Source organism: Nyctereutes procyonoides, unplaced genomic scaffold (assembly GCF_905146905.1).
Source record: "Nyctereutes procyonoides isolate TBG_1078 unplaced genomic scaffold, NYPRO_anot_genome, whole genome shotgun sequence".
In the NCBI taxonomy this organism is placed as follows: Eukaryota; Metazoa; Chordata; class Mammalia; order Carnivora; family Canidae; genus Nyctereutes; species Nyctereutes procyonoides.
Window position 1 is genome coordinate 65867009 of NW_026575052.1, and position 20603 is coordinate 65887611.

Genomic DNA, 20603 nt, shown 5'->3' on the forward strand with positions numbered 1-20603 from the left:
GGCAAAAAGAATGCATTAGAGCTGAATGCATTACAACACAGATAACTTTTAAAAATAGAACATTGAGAAAAAAATAGAATATTGAGTGAAAAGAGCAAATGGATGGATATTGTATTGTATGGTATTACTTGCATAAACTTTTAAAACATGCAAAATAGTATTGTGTCCTGTATATGAAAAAGTATAAAAAATTGGAAGAGTATAAAATAGCCATGGGAATAATAAACCCAAATTCTCATAAGTGGTCTCCTCCAAGATTAGATTAAGAATTAGTATCAGTGTGGGCTACACATGGGACTTCGTGGTCTCTTGAGCAATTCATTTCTTTTGGAAGCAAAAAGAACTTGAAGCAGATATGGCACAGTATTAGATTTGGGCAAGTCTGGACAGTGAAATGATTTTGTTCATTATATACTCTACATGCATTAATACAGTCTATAATTTTCTATATACTTAAAATGTTTCATAACAGAGTGTTCAGTAAAGAAAAGAGTATTTGTATCAAGGAAATAATAAGATATGCAGAGTAAGATTCACATAAAAATATGCTCTTGAGGGACTCCTGTGTGGCTTAGTGGTTGAGCGTCTGCCTATGGCTCAGGGTGTGATCCCAGGGTCCTGGAATGGAGTCTGGCATTGGGCTCCCTGCAGGAAGCCTGCTTCTCCCTCTGCCTGTGTCTCTGCCTCTCTGTCATGAATAAGTAAATAGAATCTTAAATATATATATATATATATATATATATATATACATATATATATATATATATATATATGCTCTTGATAGATTATAACAAAAAAAAGCGATCAAAGTGATCAATAGTAAGCTAGTGGTTAAATGAATTCTAGTATGTCCATATAATTGATTATATAGCCAAAGAAACGATTTTTAAGGAGAACCATATTCAATAATGCTAAGTGGAAAAAGTAGGATATGAAATGATGTGTGGTATTACCTTAACTGTCCTCATTTATGTGTGTAAGTGTGCATGTGTGTTTGGATAGGTAGGTTTGTGTAGGAAATTAAGCCAAAATGTTTAACAGTTTATCCTTATATTGCAATATTATAGATGGCATTAGTTTCTTTTTTCTTCTTTTCTATACTTTAGAAATTTAAAATGAGGAACATGTTAAACTTTTAAATACCATTTATTTGAAATGTTTAAGTGTGTACCAGTCAGACATGTAAATAAATGATGCCGTACAAAGACAAGAAAATAATGTTATTCGTATGACAGTACCGCAGTATCTAAGCTAGATGGATGCAATGCCACTTAATCTGGCCTTTAGCCACCTGACAGGAATGTAGCTAAACAGATATGGGTTCTGTTTTAAGATCTCCAAGGCATTTGTTAGTTGGCTACTATCTCCAACTATAGACCTCTCTCCAGGCTCCAGGCTTATATATCCAATGGCATTCCAGACATCACTGCTTGGATGACCCCACAAACCATGAACATCAGCATCTCAAACTGAAGTCATATCCTCTCCCCTAAAATCTCCTTCACTATCAGTTCTTGCCTCAGAAAATGCCAACAGCAGGTCACCCAGTTGCCCAGTATTTTTAGACCTCTCCCATATCCCCAAAAGCCAAAATGATCTTTCTGTCCTGTCAATTCCTTCTCCAAAGTCTCTCTTGGATTCCTCCTGCCACTCACCTTGCAAGGGCCTCCTCTGGGTGTGAGACCTCATCACCTCTCACCTTGGTTACCATGGCAGCCTGAAGTTTTCTCTGCCTAAATTTGTGTCTCCTTTAGCTCAAGTCCCCAATAACTGCCCCTGTAGCATGCTCTTTATAAAATGTAAAATGTGATGCAAGAAAGCTGAGTTTTCCCATCCTTTAAAATATTGCATTAGATAAAGACAAGCAATCACTGATGCTTTGCTTAGAGCAAAAGAACAGGTGTCTGATCTGATGCAAGGCAGAGCACTGAGCCTGTAGCCTGCTGGCCTCTGATCCACACTCTGGTGGACGGAGTGACTCAGGATCACCTCACTGAAATAGTCAGCACTCACAGCCTGAAACATATGACTGAGAGAGGAAAATGAACACTAGCTTCCACAGTAATGTTTGCATTTTCCTTTCCAGAAACTGGAATATATTCCCTCAGATCATGTTGGAGAGGAGGAAGTACTAGGAAAACATTTCCACTGCATCTCCTATTTTCTGGTTTTACGAAGTTGCATCTTGCTTAGGGAGGAAATACACCAATTAAATGTGTGGGTTAAAACTATTACAAGCTAGAGTAAGAGGAAACTATTTTAATTCAAAGGCAAATACACAGCATGTTTTATAATCCCCAAAGTACAACAGTGTTTGGCCTGAGCTTCAGAATTGAGCTTCCCATGCAAACAAATTATGAATGTTTATGAATAGATATGTGTGTATGAATATGCTCTTGGTTTCATTTTCTTTTCTTTTTTCTTTTTTTAAAGATCTTATTTATGCATTCATGAGAGATAGGGAGAGAAAGAGAGGCAGAGACATAGGCAGAGGGAGAAGCAGGCTCTTTGCAGGGAGCCCAATGCAGGACTCGATCCCCAGACTCCAGGATCATACCCTGAGCCCAAAGCAGACGCTCAACCACCGAGCCACCCAGGCATCCTTTGGCTTCATTTTCTGCACTACTACTTTTTTCTTTCTGAACTTATTTGTGAATCTTCTGGAAGGTATTAAACAACACTTTTATGAGGTGATACAATTCACTGAGATTATAGAGTGGAGAATGTGTGAAAAATTTATAATAGATATTTTAAGATTTTAAAGAATATTGAGGTAAGATAAAATGAGTATTCATAACTAATGATGATAGTTAGCAATGAACTTAGATCACGGATCCAGTTCTATGTACATATAGCTCACAGTTTCTAAAAAGATAAGACCTGTAACATAGTATTAGTATTAATGGAAGTAGTAGTAGTAGTAGTAGTAGTAGTAGTAGTAGTAGTAGAAAAATGAGGAACTGCAATTAACATTTATCTGTACCAGACACTTTACATTTAAAAATTTTCAATTCTTCCAATTCCACTTTACAGTTGCTAAAATTAAGGCTCAGAAAACAGAACTTGCTCACAGTCACACACTAAGCAGTGTAGAGCCAGTATATGAATCCCATCCATGGGACATATGATCAATTATCATGAAACCAACTGCAAAGGTGAAAATCAAGTTTTATTAATTGAGAATACAATATTGAGAGATCATGATTCTCTGAAGCTAGGCAAGATATTCATGGGAGCTCAGGAGATACAATGGAAGTGTCTCATGTATTTAGACCTGCAATAAAGCATCCTCAGTGGCATTTTAGAAAGTCTTATTTGGGGCCCCCACGGATTTCAGAGCAGTCAGCACCTGTCATGCATTCCATCTCACTGAACATGCAGGGATTCCCAGCATGGCTAATTCAGCAGACGATGTTAGAAGGGCAGAGTGTCCAGGATCAGTAAATAAACCTAAAATTTGTAGCCCTGATTCCTAAACTCAGTTTTCTTCTTAGATTCAGAAATAAATTCACTTCCTGTCCTTTTTTTGGCCTATAAAACCACAACATGTCTGGTCTAGCATGGCTTCTTCTCCCACCTGGGCTCTGGCTTCATTTGATTTTCAACCCAGTCTTTACCTTTTATTTCATTGTTAACTCCTTGCAACACATGTCTACCGCTTTGGATGGCCATAAAGATTATCAGGGTGAAGGACAAGATATTTGGGGGGACAGAAGAGATCATTCACATTGGCGTAAAAAGGCAGTTTGGCGGATGGGAGCCTGTCAAGTATTTTCACATGCTATACGTGGTGGTGTAGTTGCTCATGGAATTCCCGTTTTGGAATGGAAACTTCTCCAAGATAGAGGAAATATTAAGTGATAGGGAGGGGAATCCCTTTGGAAAATATCCAAGCTGTTAAAGTCATAAGTGTTTGTGAGGAAGGAAATGAAAATGTTACTCATTATAGCAGCTTTCCTTGGGGGTGGAGGTGGTGGTGGTGGGGAGAAGTGTGGGGTTCCTCAGTTAGTGACGTTTGCCAACTCTGTGCCTCTGAGATTAGACACTAGGTTAAATTCACAGCCACATATCTCACCTCAGGACTTTGTGACCCCTATTCCTTTGCTCTACATTATTGCAACCGGTCTTCAATTTTTAGAGATTATAACCTCTAGTCATTTGTCATTGGTGCAAGCAGTGACTCAAAAATTACTGGAAATGTTGATAGGAAAAGAAATCCAAGAAGCTCATTTTGTTTTCACGAATACACAAGCATTTGGGGAGATTGAGCTGAAATGCAAACAAAACAAAGCCTGTGCCCGCAGATTGAGAACTGTGGCTTCAATTCAATTATGCTTTGCTTTGGGCATGGAAAGTATTGGCACAACTTTTGGTGACTAATTTGGCACTGGAAAGCAAAATGGCTAAGTAGGTTATCAAAAGCAAGGCACAGAATAAAACGTTTTAAAGAAATCATCAGAGATCATCCTCGAGTATCAAATGGACACTGAACTTTCTGTGGGAGAAAGGGAGGGAGGAAGGGAAGAAATGGAGGCAGGGAGAGACTGACTTTTGTCATGGATTTGTAAAACAATAAATATTTAAAGAATTGCTTCCATTGTCTCTTTGAAGCCCTGAGTTCTATTATTCCTGTATCTATTTGCTGTTTTGGGAAAGATCACTGTTTTAAAAGAAAACACATAATGGGTAGTGTCCAAAAAAAATAAAATAAAATATGGATTCAGTGTTCTGTTTGTCCTGTTCTTCCCGCGCCTTACTGTCACATGAACAGCAGACACTGCAGCTCTGGGTAGGGGTAGGGGGTCTGGTCTTCTTCACTTCAAATCACACACTTTGTTTTCTTTCTCCTAGATTGGCACAAAAAGCTTCAGAAAGAAAACAGTTACTCATCGTGTGCACTTTTTTTTTTATTTTGTACTAGGCTCTGTTAGCCCTAATGTATATCTTCTCCAAACTGAGGGGCTGGAGCTGGACTGTGCTCTGCTTGCTTTTATCTGCTTCTGACCAATTCTCACAAGGCAGACATTCCTTTGTGCTGAGCAAAGAGGAAGCTGAAATCAGAGGGCGGGAGGCTCCAGGGCCCCACAGGAGCTGCAGAACTGACCTCTCCTGCTCTCCCACTGAGCTACCACCAGCATTTCTCAGAGATCGATAAGAGCTTGCAGGGCTACATGGATTTAAGGCTCGGAAGAGAGACTCTAATTAAGCAATTACACTGTCAGTCGGAGGTCACTTTAATACTCAGCCTTCATGAAAGGCAACATAATGGAGCCATTTTCGTGCTGACCATACAGAGTCATGCCCAGCCAGTGGGTCCCACTGCTGCCTTAGCGAGAAATACTCACAATGTGTCATTCAGGAGAGCCTGAGGTTAATTACACAGCCACTCAAAGGGGACTGAGTGGAGAGTACAAACATATTACCAAATTAGTTGAAACCTGAGCACCGGTTGAGCTTTCTGATTAGCTCCCCACGATGCCACCACCATTTCAATAGAAGTCAGAAAATTCAGATTCTCTCCCTTTTCTCATGATAGCAGCATGAAATTCTAGAAAACACGCTTCTGTGGTGTTATCTAAGCTCTCATGTGGCTCAAAATAGTGAGATTGTATATCAATAAATGTGTCAGAGAGTGAACTCAGCACAACACATTCCCAAATGTGTCGTCTGCAATTTTCCACAAAAGCACTGGTTATTGCGGGAATAGAGACTATGAATTCATTTATTCATTCATCCAGCCATGCAGTCATTAGTGATTCATGCACTAGATTGCTGCCTTTGGGATACAAAGACTATTGCTGCTGGTTATATGAAAGGGGATGGAGGCTGTGTATTACTGTTCCACTTAAAATTTTTCATCCATTTCTTCTTCTTGCTAAATTTTGCCTTTACTTCCACAAAGTCAATAGAAATGGCTTGGGGTTCCCTGTGCACTTAACCGGCCTCCACTTAGGACCACTGGGGACCAGACCTGCTACAGGAAGAGCTCTCCTCTGCACATCAAGTGGAGTATGAAGATAACCTCCTACCCAAGGCCAGTCTTGCACCCCAGAGTGGAACCCCAAGCTTAGCAAGTCTGTTGTGCAGGTCGGACTGTGACCTCTGGAGTGAACCACACTGATGTCACCTGCCCCGCAGTGTCTGTTTCTTCACATCCCACCTCGTGCTGCTCTCCCTACCCACAGACATGACTCCTAACTGGATTCTCTGTCAGCGTGGGTTTGCCAGGTACATTATTTTATAAATGAGCAAACTCAGATCCCTCAGCCGTGAAAAGATCGAGTGGCAGAGCCATGCTCGGACACTAGTGCCTAGCAGGGTCTGGGGCGTAGTTGACACCAAAGATTGAATGGGTGGGTATAGCCTAGATCACCTGACTTTAAGGCAAAGACACCTTCCACCTCATCTGGAATCCTAACACTCCTTCTTATATTGATAAATGAAGTCTGCGTTCATCTGAAAGAAAATTTAAAATGGCTGCAGAAGAACCCTGGTTTTTATCCTCTCCTATTTTTCAGTTGTCCTCTATTCTGGAATTCAGTTCCTTGCATGTACACTGAAATTTTTATATCTTATTGGAATACTTATTGTAGGCTTGCTTATATTTTGGTGTTGGTCCTACTATTAATTTCCACTAGGTCTTTTTTTTTTAAGGTTTTATTTATTTATTCAGCTGAGAGAGACAGAGATAGCAACAGAGATAGGGAAGAGACCATAAGCATGGGGGAGAGGAAGAAGCAGACTTTCCACTGAGCAGGGAGCCCAATAGGGGCTCCATCCCAGGACCCAGGATCAAGACCTGAGCTGAAGACAGATGCTTAACTGACTGAGCCACCCAGGTGCCCCTCTGCCACGTCTTGATCCTGATGCTCTTCTTTTCAAAATAAGAATACTACCAAAAGAATCAGCACATGACAGTAAATTATCTCTAATCTCTCCTGTTGCAAACTTACCTTTCTATGTACCTATGTGTTTGTGACTATTAGCAATAATGTCTATTAAAATTAATATCTCCTCTTCTGATGACCCAAACTGTTACAGGAGTTTAAAAAAACATGATTCCTTGTCCCATCCAGCCATAATTTACCTTGGTATTTAACAAGTACACTTAGGCTCTATTAAAAGTCCCATGAACACAAACATTATCTGGCAACATCATTGGCAGCTGAATATTTTTCTCTTTGCTAATGACTTTGTCCAAGCAACAGGACCAAGAAATTAAATTGAATGCCTCCAGAATGAATGATTGGCTTTGTATGAACTTAAACTGCAGAGATGTTATGTAAGATATTGGACTGTAGGGCACGTTTCACATCCAGTGTCCATCTAGCTATAAACGATAGAGGGCTGGTGCCTCAATGCTTGCCTTCATGAACCCCCAGACAACTAACTGTAACTTGAAGCCAAGCTTCCAGCCTCGCCAGGACCCTGCCTGCCTGGTTCCAAGCTCTGCAGGCCTCCCGTCCTGTAACTGGGTCCGCTTGGCAACCACACACAGCTGATCTCTACCCTAGGTTACCAAAATAGTCCTTCTTCACATTATTTTATCTTTTTCTAAAAAGGTAATTTATAAATTATACAAACAAAAGTGACCTAGCTTACGTGTGATTTCTATAAGTTTCAATATAAATAAATTTGCAAACCAAAGAAAACTATATATCATTGGGGTTAGTCATGTGTTTTAATTTCTCATCCTGAAAATATGAAATCTATAGGATCAATCTATCTCATCTTCAGGTCTCTAACTTGAATATGACTTCATCAATTACTCCATTTATCTCTTTTAAAAAATATTTATTTATTTGACAGAAAGAGAGAACACAGCAGAGGGAGTGGCAAAAGGCAAAAGGGAAAAGCAGGCTCCCTATGAGCAGGAAGCCTGACATGGAACTCGATCCCAGGACTGTGGGATCATGACCTGAGCTAAAGGCAGACGCTTAACTGACTGATTCCATGGAGGCACCCCTCCATTTCTCTTACATTCAGCTGTTACTTTCCCATCAGCACCTTGCCACTCCACATGCTCAAGCTTCTCTATCATTATAAAAAAAATCCAAAAAACAAGAAACAACTCTCCATTGGTCATAGCCTTTTATTCCCTTATACCACTCACTGCCATAACTTTTTCCCCAGGAAAAAGCTAAGAAGCTTCTGCCCCTCCTAAGCCATTGTGATCTAGAGTCTTCCACTACTACCCACGCCCATCCTGCTCCTTCCAAGGTTATCAAAGACTGAATCCAGTGGCTTTACTTCAAACCTCTTCCTAGTTGACTTCTGCTGGATTTGATACCTTTGGTACCTTTGATCACCCACTCTTAAAATTGGCTTTACTCCTCGTTTCTAGACTACCACTCTCTCTGGTTCTCCACCTACTTCTGAGTGCCTCTTCTTCATCTTCTTTTCCTCTCTTATCTCTATTTGCCCCTTAAATGGTGATGTTTCCTAAAGAATTTTTTGGTCCTTTTCTCTAGAAAATATTATTTTATGTGATCACACCTACTTCTGTGACTTTAATGACTACCCAGATATATAGAAATATTTTCAGATGTACATGTACAGCTCAGATGCCATCTTCAGCACTCACCACCACCATCATTTTGATTAGGGCTAGCATGAATCAATAACTTTCTATATGAAAAGCCAGTCACTTACATAATCTCAAATAACCCAACAACAAATCTGACACAGGTACTCTTATTATCACTATTTCACAGTTAAAGACACAAAAGCTGGAAAGTTCACTTTCTCCAAGGCAACACCGCTGGAAAATGGCAACATTCAGGCTCAGCCCCAGGTTTACCCCACCACAGAGCTGGATTTCTTAACTCTGGCACCATGTGATTGATATAATTCACAGTTTATATTGGAGTCTTGCTCAGGTGCTGAGTGGCATCTGTTTCTGAATGCCCCATATGCCCACTGGCAGGGATATTCTAACTACTTCATACAGGATTCCCTTTTCCCTACAACTTGTTTGGACCATTACATTTTATATTTTACCTTGTTTGTCAGACTGAACTCCTCCCAGCACCTGTCTTTGGGTTTATTTTCCTGTCTCCATGACTATGACTCGATCATATTTGAGGTTTTACTTGCTCCTATCTATTGCCTCATGCTACAGTTTGTTAACTCAAGCCCAGCTGCATGCTGGGATATGGCAGTAGTTAATAGAAAACTGTGTATTTATATCTCATGTAGGTGGAAAGCTCTACTCATGAACATAGGAGGGGGAAAAACACAGCCATGCTGGGCGTGCCTTTGACCTAGACTTTGTTTTGTTCACATGCTTTTGTATGTTGAATTCTACGGGTTATAGACTTTACCAAAGAGAAGAGAAGATACTGTACCTGGCACCATACCAAATGGGAGAGGAAGCAAATGGTGGAGAATTGCCCACTGCAGGCAAATCTGTGAGGTAAACATTTTGTTTCTGGCCCATATGAACTTCTCCTGAAGACCCCTTTTCTGTTTCAATGCTTTATTTTCACCTTTATTCTTAAAGACTATTTCAGGAGAGTATGGCGTCTCAGGTTGGTAGTTATTTTCTTTCTTTAGACTAAAGATACCATTCCATTGTTTTTTCTCCTTCTAATTATCACTGTTGAAAAGTCAGTGTTCAGTGTGCCACTTCCTAAAAGGCAATCTGTTCCCCTATCCACTCTCCTGGCTGATTGTAACATTTCCCCTTTATTTTTAGTTTTTTTTTTAGATTAGTATATCTATTTATTTCTCTATTTCTACTCAGTTGTTTGGGTTCCCTGGGATTCTTGTTTTTATAAATGTGATATCTTTCATTGGTTTGAGAAAAGTCTTAGTCATGAGCTGTCTAATTATTGCTCCTGTTCCATTTATCTCTCACTTTCCCTTCTGAGATTACAGTTAAATGTATGTCATACCTTTTATAAGCCTCCTCTATGTGTCTTAACCTCTCTTCTATATTTTCCATACTTTTGCTTATCTGTGCTTTTTCCCCCCAACTAGATTCTTCTGACTTATCTTCTAGTTTATTATTTCTCTCTTCATCTCTGTCTAATGTCTAGCACTAGACTAGACATTAATTTGACTAGGTCTTAATTTCAGCTATTATATTTTATCCAGTTCTAAAGACTTTAATTGGTTCTTTTTCATTTTTGCAATGTCACCTTTTATAGTTTGCACTTCTTTGCTAAGAGCTTTACGTTTGACTTTTATCTCCATGAGCTTAGTAATCATAATTGTTTACCAATCTACCATATTAGTGTTTGCTTCCGTTGTCCATTATTCATACTGTATCGCATTTATGTTATATTATCTCATGTGCATACATCTTTGATAGTGTGCTGGCTATTGCACATGAAAAATTATTAGTAGAAAGAACATCTAGGATGACTTTATCTCCCTTTGAAAGAGATTCTAAATTGCTTTTGTCAGATGTGCAAAGATGTACAGCAGTACAAGGTCCCCTCTCATTTTTCCATGGCTTCAGATTTTGGGGGCCACTCAGGTGACTCAAAGCTGGTATGCAGTTTCTGTGAAGGCTGTTTTACTTTCCTTTTACCTAGGATATGGGATGGTTTACCAGGACTTCTACCCTATTCTGGCTGTAGACTCAAACTTTGCTCTTCTTTGCCCTGAGAGGCTCACAGAAGTGCTGCTAACCCCTTCTGAATCAGCAAATGCCCTTTAGGCAAAAGCTATCCCAAATACTAGGCTCACATCTCTCACAGATATTAACTCAGAAACTTGTGAGTTTTTTGCTACATTTAGGAAAGTGCTTTAAGTATCATGTAAAATGTTTAAACTGTCTCTGTCAGGAGAGTTAGTCTTGGTCTGAGTTACCATTATGGTGAGTGGATATTCTAGATCTTAAGGTTGTACAATGCATCACCAACTTAGACTCTGAAGATTCATTTAGAAGACTAATACATAGTCATAAATAAATCTAACTTTTAAAGTAGATAACTGATTTCATCTTGTAAAACAATATTTGAAATCAAACCATTTGACTGAGCTACTTTGACAAATATGAAACAACTTTTGATCTTCCCTGAGTTAAATCTGAAAGCTAGCCAGTTGGAGTTTGTGTAAGAAACTATCAGGAAACTAAAATAGAAAGATTCATTAGCCAAGAGAATCTGGTTTATATTTAAATGAAATGTCTCTAAATACAAATGAAAGATGGAAAATCTTTTGTTAAAAAAAACAAGTCACCAAAAAAATTAAATTAAAAACAAAAAGAAAATCTTAAAATGCATCCTCATTCACTCTAACATTAAGGATAAAGCATTAGTTTCAGGTGAGAATGTATTAAAGTTGAAGGTAGTAACAGAAACTTTGGTCATCTGACTAATAGGCATCGTTCTTTCCTCCATCTCCATCCTCCAATCTATTCTGTCCTATCAGACACTGATTTGTTTAAGTAGCAGATCGGGCTATCCCAATCTCAAGAAAAGTAGAACCCATGAAAACTCCAAAGGCTTAATAATAATTGATTTGAAATAGTGATGATAAATTCATTTCACTAAAACTTCCCTAACCTCTTACGTAGCCAATTCTGATCAATCATATATGTAAGGGGAGAATTTGTTTTGTGAGAATTTTGCTTCTTTGATTAAAGAAATACAAAATTGAAACAAATAGCATAATTCCTCTCCCTTTCTCTGCATCTGTACTCAGACAGGATGTTCAGAGCTACTGCAGCCATTTTTTGACCATGAGGAAATAAACAGAAAATGACAAATCAACATACTAAGGATGGCAGAGCAGAAACTGAGTTGCTAAACAAATCCTGAGATTATCTACCTCCTGATTTGTATTTATGTAAAAAAGTAAATGTCCTTATATCTTAAGTTGCCAATAGTTGGGCTCCCTATGATTATCATTGAAAACATTCGTAACTAATGTATTTATTAAATCTGCTCACATGGCAAAATTTTGACCTAGGTTTGCCTAGAGATGGTGCTTGAAATTTGTGTCACCTACCGTAATACAGGAGTCCTGAGGTTCAAGGTCAAAATCAGTGACGTTCAAGAGAATACGGTGATTTCTTTCTACCCGAATGACCCAGGAGCAGTCAGTGTTACCCCTATAAGGACTGGGGTAATTTGGAGAATGAATCTCTCCATTGGGAGCCTGGAAAATCCCGCCACAACCTATAAGTAGGAAACCCAATTCAAAAATGAGAAGAATCTCTGATGCATAAATCTTTGCCGCATTACCTGGTAGCATGAACCAATATGCTGCTTTATTCGACCACCTATTTTATGTAGTTGATGCCAAACATTGTGTAGAACTGAATATCCACCATCAATTCATTCATTCCAACAAAATGAAGGACAACTAAGAAAATCCCTCAAATAATTTAAATACTGATGACAAAAGTAATCTAAAAAATTTTTTTTAAATACCAAAAATTAAGTACAAATAAAATCATGTTCTGATAAAGCCATAAAACGCCTCTTTTTGTTCTCTAAAAATATAATATATTGTAAGAATAACACATCTCCTAAGAATTTTGATAATTTAGTAGTGTATGTTTTTAATAATTTATTATCTGCCTTTTAAAATTTAATATTCTGGACCTGGTACAGTTATTCAGTCTTTTAATTCCTACAATATTATCAAATACCTATTAATGATTATCTCTATGACTTTCCATTTCTTGGATTTATGATAATATAAACAAACCTATAATGGAAAAATGTGGTATCATTTTCTGATAATTGAAAATCGCTTTGGATAATCTAAATACCAGGTATACATAATCATATATATAATCCTCATTAAATTCATGCATCATTAACTTTAGGAAATGTCTGACATACTGTTACCACCTTAGGTTTCCAAAATTGGGGCCACAAAGTAGCCTGGGATCACATCTCTGCCTTGGCATTCCCTAGCTATGTGACTTTGGACGAGTACTAACTTCTCTAAGTTTCAATTTCCTCATTCAAATCCTTAAGATAAGGATTTGAAATTAACTCCCCCCATGGGGTGGTTGTGAGGGAAGACATGAGATGGTGTTCATAGAACAGTTAGAATAGATGACTGGCTGGCACATTGTAAGCAGCCAGCAAACATGGCTTTAAATAGTGGTTAACATTTGCTAGATTATTTTGTGCCTTCATTTTTTTTTAATTTAAAAAATCTACAACAACAACAACAACAACAAAAATCTACAACAGGTAAATATTTTTAGACTGCCTAAGATTTTAGGCAGAAAGTCACTATATAAATTCCTTGGAATTCACAAATTTAACATTTCCAGTTTGGGCATCTGTACTATAGCATGGACTAATTTACCACTTTGCTGATGCCCAACTTTGTGGCCAGTGAATGGGCCCAAGTCCCTTGGAGAGTATTAGTCTAACCAAGTACCTCCCTTCTGCTTTCACCATGGACTTGCATACTTGCATGGACTAGTTTTCACATATTTTAACTGTGGAAGTTAAATTCTATCATATTTTTTTTCTTTTAGGGAAGAGTTAATGCCAAAGCAGTGTTTGTCATTTGAGGAGTCACAAAGTGGTCACTGTGTTGGGCTTCATACCCCTCTCTAATCATTCATAAAACTTAGAAGGGTTCGGCCTAAGTATTTTGAGATACCTCCTTGTTTCACTCACCTCCGGGGACTGCCTGCCATGAGGCATTGAAGCCTCTCCCGTTTATAGAGCTGTCGGTCTTAAAGCGGATGGCTAGCTCATTTCCGGTGCTGGAGACTTGCATGGGATTCTCAGATGATCTTTGGGAGCACAACTGGGTTATTCGGGGAGAGTGGAAATCAGGACCTCCATAAACCTAAGACAGGATGTAGAAAAAAAGGACTGAAATTAAGAGACATATTTGAGTGATGACCCCTGATCCCGTTTTACCACCAGCTCCTGGATTCTATTATCATGAGAGACTGAAATCTCAGCCTTCCTGGGTCGGGATGAACTGTGAACTTCAGCTGGATTTTCAAAGGCACTCCCTCAGCCCTAGGAATGCACAAGTCCAACCACCCACAAGATGTCTGCTTATTCTATCAGAATAGTAGAGCTGAACTGATTATTCCAGAATCTTCTCTATCTCCCTTCTTCCTTTTTCCACAACTTCATAAGATTTCCTGCTATCTTTGGCAGAGGCATTGCTGTAAAACAGTATCAAGTCTGATTGTCTAACTCTTCTAGGCACATGGGAATAGTCTTAGCCGAAAGCCATCTTGTTTGTGAAAGTCAGATCACTGAAAGCTATTGATCTCCCAGTTAGATTTCTTAGGATCTTCCATTTTGCAGTCTGCATACTTTATAAGATTAGGCATTTAATATAATATTTTTGCTTCTTCAGAGAGAGTGAAAATATAACCTGTTAGTATGTTCTGTGGTATACTTAACAAGGGACTCCCCCAGATTCTCTCTGAACCTACTCCCAGAATCCCATTGGTGGGAATGTGACCAAGAGCAACTTCCTCTGGGAAATTGTCCTGGACTCTGCTCAATACCTGGATGTTTCCCTCTAGATCTATCTCAAGTGTCCTCAGATCTAGGCTCCTCTAATTCGCAACCATCTATCTGACTAGGATCCAGTGCCCCAGTGACACATACATTCCTCCCAGCAAGCCCCCCACCTCCTTGGGTTCTAAAGCCATATCTTAGAGGCAGGTTGTGCCCAGGCAGGTCTCTAACGTCTCACACAACAGATTTCTCAGTTGCAGAGGTGAGTATAGGAGAAGGGGGCAAGAAGATAAGAATCAAACAAAAGGTATTGAATCCCTAACTCCAGGCTTTGCCAAACTCCGGTTTGGAGAAGAAAGACCATTTCTTGTGACAGTTTTCAAGCATAATACTATCTGGGTCCTTCCTCCTCCCCAACATGTATATGCTCATAATTCTTTGCTCCAGGGCAAAACTGGAATGGGGAAAGCAGTGCTGGGTGAGATTTGTGCACAGGGCCCTCCCTCTCCTGGCATCTGGGTGGCTCTACCACCTCTAAGGACTGTCCTCATTCTGATTCCTCAGGCCCCAGCCCTCGCCCACCTTCAGGGCAGCTGTTGACTGATGGGGGGAATCACTCAAGTGTTCTCTGAGGGGAGAGCGGGAGAACAAGAAGCCTACTTTTGGCGAGGAGAGTGTGATTTGAATCTATAATGATTTCTTTGTCTGATTAATTCCCCCCAGCCAGGCGGCCAAGGCCCAAAAAGAATGCAACTGCTGTTCACAGAGGGCCGAACACAAGGACTTTAATTGGAAAGGAATGAAGCAGGCGGATGGCTTCAAGCTTATTTTCAGAGGAGGAGCTATGTCTGTGTGGCCCTCTGAGTCCCATCAAAAGCAGGACTTTAGGAGGGGCCCTGTGTGGCCCTTAACACGTACACATATGCAAATGCAAGGGGAAGGAAAAGATTGCTTCTGGTTTACAGGGTCTCTCCCGTTTTTTGAGATTTGCCTGCCCCCTGGCCTCCCCAGAGAACACAGTCCTCAGAGCCTGAAACTGACAGCATGTGCTCCCAATCATCCAAACCCAATAAATAGCACATATTTGGAGAGAACACTGAGCACAAGGCTTTAGTTCTGACAAAGGAAACTTGCATGTCAGCAAAATATTCTTTGTTCTCTCTGCTTGGGTCCCCTTAAGATCACAAACATAACGGGGATGAGTGGGCTGGGCCTCCAGGAAAATCAACACTGCCGCTTTTGACATTCTCTGCTTCCCCTCTTGCGGGGCTGGGCTGACACAGATCATGGCAGAAAGACCAGAGGGAGTAAACTGCCCACACCAAAAGCAATTGTCTTGATTTATTGCGCCAAGGAGTGGATTTCCTTTTCTGCTTTATGCAGTTTCAGGCTCCTTTCTCAAGAGACTGAAGTAAAATCAGCCACAGTGTTTCCATGACCCAAACAATACAACAGTACTTTTGGTTTCCATAAATAACACTGCTGGTTAATGCATGACTCTTCAAAAGAGGAAAAAGATGGAAAGAATTTCAGGGTGTGGTTCTTTCAACTACAGCATATTACTAAACTTTGGGGTGGGGGGACGGGTCTGATGATCAGAGATTTAAAAAATGTGTTTTTAGCAAATGCTTAGGATATAGAACATTTCAAAGCCTATGGTTTTAATCTGTTTTGAACGTTTCTTTCTGCTCTGTTAGCTCCATTTATTGTTACAATCAAGTCAGCATTCCAGGGTTATGAGTAACCGAACGGCTGTTGCTTAATGCAGGTGGTCACTTTCTGGACACTGAATTTTGGCTCTTGGTAAAATCTGGCAAAATCCAAGTAAGTCCAATATCTGGGGACAAAGAGGTCCTACTTGACTGTGCTCTGAACAGGAAAGGATAACGTACAGGTTGAGGACAGGTAGGTCAAGAGAGTGGTCAGTGTCTCAAGGCCACATACCCAGCCGGAGTAGCATTTTGAAACCAACTGCTAGCATGTTATCAGCAGCTTTGGTATGAGGGATGGAAAAAATAATTTTATCATCATTAGTGCAAATTTATTACAGTGCTTTCCACCTGACAGGAACATTTGCTGAGATGTCAAACAAGGTTTTTGAACAAAAAATAAGGGGTTACTCATTTCAGCCTTAAGAAGTAAACTTCCCCAAAACACTTCAGGGGCTCAAAACATCCCCCCACAAACCCTGGTTTTGTGGAACATGGGAGACTATCTTGTCCTAATAAAAATAAGCCCCAAGCTGACTATAGCCTCTGCTCAGAGCTCTTTCTGGGCAGGCACAAGACCTGCCTAAATGCAGCTGCCTAGAGATCATGTTTTGTCCCCCTGCTCCCACAGCTGCTTGCAGGGAACAGCCCCAGTCTGCTTTCTCATGTAATGGGTGTGACAAAACTCACAGCAAAATGAGCCCTTTACATTTTGCCAAATGGGCAACAATCACATTCTCTTTGGAATATGAAAATGAAGGGTTAGGAACATTTCACATTACTGTGGAAAAGTTGGCTGCCAACCTTTTGTAAGTGTTAAGGGGTTTTATGCCACTGAAAAATATCCTTGCTAGCACATAGGACCATTTGAACCTTACACACACGAGTGTTATTCCTACTCATACTCTGAATTTTGGGAGCCTCCTCATTCTCCCTTCCTAAAAACCTTTCCTCTTCTGAGATGGAGTCATGACTTGGCAACAACCAGTACCAGCATGAAGACGAGGGTAGAGGTTTTAACCTGAGGACTTAACAAGCTTCGTCTCTGATTTCACTTATTGCAGCATTATCCTCCTTTACAGAGCCTGGAGCGGCTAAATACAATTCCGCTATTCCACTCAGTGAGGGCATGATTTGAGAATCCCATGTCTTTTCAAGGAGAGAACTTGTTTTGCAATTAAGTGAAGTTTTTAAGTGTTAAAGTTGCCTCTGAAGTCCATGCTGCTCATGTCGACATCCTGCACACTGCCCATCTCTATCTATCTTTTTGTGCTGGCTTATGTGGATCATCGGGTTATGGATGGATTCAGTTCTGCGCTCTTCCACTCACTGTCCTCGTGGTCATGGAAAAACCCATCAATATTTTTGAGCCTGTGTTTTGACAATGGCAAAATGAGGACAAAATTCCCTTCTTACCTCACAGGATTATTTAATCTTCAAATGGGAAAGTGGATGTCAAAGTCCCCTTGAAAACCACCACCCATGTGCGTTATTACGGTGTGTTGATCAGAGATATACATGCTTTCATTCATTCCACAAATATGTATCAAATGTTTTACTATTTGACAAGTACTCTTGTGGCAGGTATAGCAATAAAGCAAAACCAAAACAAACAAACAAATACCAAGCCCTTCATGGACTTTAAATTCTAGTAGATATAGAAGAACCCTTGTCATGAAGCGCTATAGCAATCTCTAGTGCTGAGGTGATAGGAGCTTTGTGTGTAGGAAGCCATTACATTTTGCAGACAGGTTCAGCTCCTGATGACTAGATCCTTGCAATAAACAACTGATTATAATAGATTCTGAAAGGTCATCTCAATTATGAGATAAACCCTGTGCATAGTGTTGCATCTTGTACTCCACACCATGCGGGCCCCCCCCTCTGATGGTAGCTGCAGCTACAGTCTCACCCTCAAGACCACCCCTTCTCTACACTCTGCCTCCCCACTTCCTTTCCTAAGGGAGCTTTCTCAGACTGAAGTGTGGAGCATTAACCATCCTGAGTACAATCCGCTAATGGGGACGGAGTCGAGAGACCAGTGTCTCAGACTCACACCCTTAGAGGGATGATTCTGATGAGCAGTCTTCATAGCACCTCCCAGGGTCCCAGTGGGATTAAGTCCAAGTGGTCCACAGGGGCTCCCCTCACTAGGTCTACCTCCTTTACCCTCCCTCCTGCTGTCTCCTCGCTCTTGCTTCCTGGTACCATCTCCAAGTTAAATTGCCCACCACTAAGTCCTTCGGCCACTGCTTTTAGGGAAACCCAAACTGAGATATTCATCCTATTTGTTTGTAAACATCACTCACAAAGAACTAATACAAATCGAAATTCTGCTTGTCACTGGAAATAATTTAGGGAGTTTTGCAGAATGATCTCCAGTTCTATCCCAAATTTGGAATGTGCTGATAAGCAGTTGAAATTCTTACCTCCAGGACGTCAAAGTTGCATCTTGCATGATACTCTACATCAAAGTCATGGATGGTGAGCTGAATGCTACTTCCAGGGGCTGTGGTAATGTACCAGATACACTCCTTGTTGGGTGGATATGTGTTAGGGTATCCAGGGCTGCTGAAGGATCCCGTGGTCCCAGACAATTCACCACCGCAACCTGTTAAAATAGCAAGGCTCAGTCAGTTCAAAATGGGCATTGGTCACTGGGAAAAATTCAAAAATCCACTAATCCAAAGATAATTAAAAATGCACAATGCCTAATTTAGGGGAAAACTCATAAAGTTATAATGAAGTTATAACAAAGCAGTTATAAAGCAGTGAGAAAAAAATCATGGCTACACCTTATTGAATTTATTCTTCAAAAACATTGATTATATCATTTGGTACAATTCTCAGTCCTCATTTTCACCACATCAAATCTTTGGTAATATATATATTTTTAAGATTTTATGTATTTATTCATGGGAGACACACATAGGCAGAGGGAGAAGTAGGCTCCCTATAGGAAGCTCGATGTGGGACTCAGTCCCAGGACCCTGGGACCATGCCCTGAGCCAAAGGCAAGATGCTCAACCACTGAGTCACTCAGGAATCCCCAGACTTTATTTTTTAGAAGAGTTTTAACTTCACAGCAAAATTGAGTGGGAGATAGAGCTCCTACTTTTTTACCCCGTCCCCACACATGCACAGCCTCTCCCATTATCAACATCCGCCTTGCCCAACCCACCAGAATAAGACATTTGTTACAACTGTTGAACCTACATTGACACTTCACTATCACCCAGTGTCTGTAGTTTACATTAGGGTTCTCTCTTGACATTGTACATTCTATGACAAATGTATAATGATGTATATTCACCATTATAGTATCATACAGAGTAGTTTTATTGCCCTAAAAATCTGTGCTCAGCCTTTTTATCCCTCCTCTGCTCTAGCCCCTGGCAACCACTTATTTTTTTTTACTGTCTCCATAATTTTGCCTTTTCAAGAATGTCAAATACTTGAAATCATATAGTATGGAGCCTTTTCAGACTGGTTTCTTTCATTTATTAATATGTATATACATTTCCTCTGTGTCTATTTCTGGCTTGATAGCTCATTTATTAATGTTGAATAATATTCCATTGTCTGGGTGTACCACAATTTATTTATCCTTTTATAGCTACTGAAGGTCATCTTGCTTGTTTCCAAATTCTGGCAATTATGAATAAAGCTACTATGGACAGATCATATATTTTTTTTAATTCCTAGAGTCTTTCATACAAACAAAGATTTTTAGCTCTTAGTATTCTAGATCTTAGGTCTGATTAGACTTAAAAATAATGTATTACATACAAGGAAATGGAAGACAGAGAGACAGGATATACACTAACACTATTCACATGTTCATTGTACTTCCTACTATGAAATTCTTTCCTGAATATAATGAAGAAAATCTAAAAATTAGAATTCCATTTAAAAAATATTACTGGGACGCCTGGGTGGCTCAGTGGTTCAGCATTTGCCTTTGGCTCAGGGCATGATCCCAGGGTCCTGGGATTGGGTCTCACATAGGGGTCCTCGCAGGGAGCCTGCTTCTTCTCTGCCTATATCTCCGCCTCTCTCATAAATAAATAAAATCTTTAAAATAAAATGAAATAATAAAGTCTGTTACAAACAAAAATAATAAATGATACAAGTCCTGACCCAGAAAACTTATATCTAAACCCCAACTAAACAAACAAAAACTGGATATATAAAACCCAAGCATGGAAAACCTAGACATGAAGCTTATGTTTTATGTTTATATATTAAGCCCTAGAAAGTAATTAAGACAAGCCATTACAAGAAACAATCAAATATTGCACCATGTGGTGTATAGTAAGAAAAACTGCCACTAAGTGCTTAGATGGGCTTTATAGTTTTTTTTCCCAACTTGAACACTCATAATAACCACGTGAAGCAGGTATGATTATTATCTGCATTTCTCAAGTGAGCAAATCAATGCAAACAGAGGTCAGGTGGCTTGCCCAAGGTTACTTGGCTTTAA

The 20603-nt window shown here is 39.8% G+C and overlaps 1 protein-coding gene across 1 annotated transcript in view; it reads right to left on the reverse strand.

The window, feature by feature from the left end:
- CUBN (cubilin) overlaps positions 1-20603 on the reverse strand; it is a 259424-nt gene that overhangs the window by 128669 nt on the left and 110152 nt on the right. Inside the window, exons 29-31 of the mRNA XM_055332630.1 lie at positions 18550-18731; positions 13602-13776; positions 11962-12131 (exon numbers count right to left, since the gene is read on the reverse strand). Of these exons, the coding sequence (XP_055188605.1) occupies positions 11962-12131; positions 13602-13776; positions 18550-18731 (527 nt within the window). The remainder of the gene's footprint in view (positions 1-11961; positions 12132-13601; positions 13777-18549; positions 18732-20603) is intronic.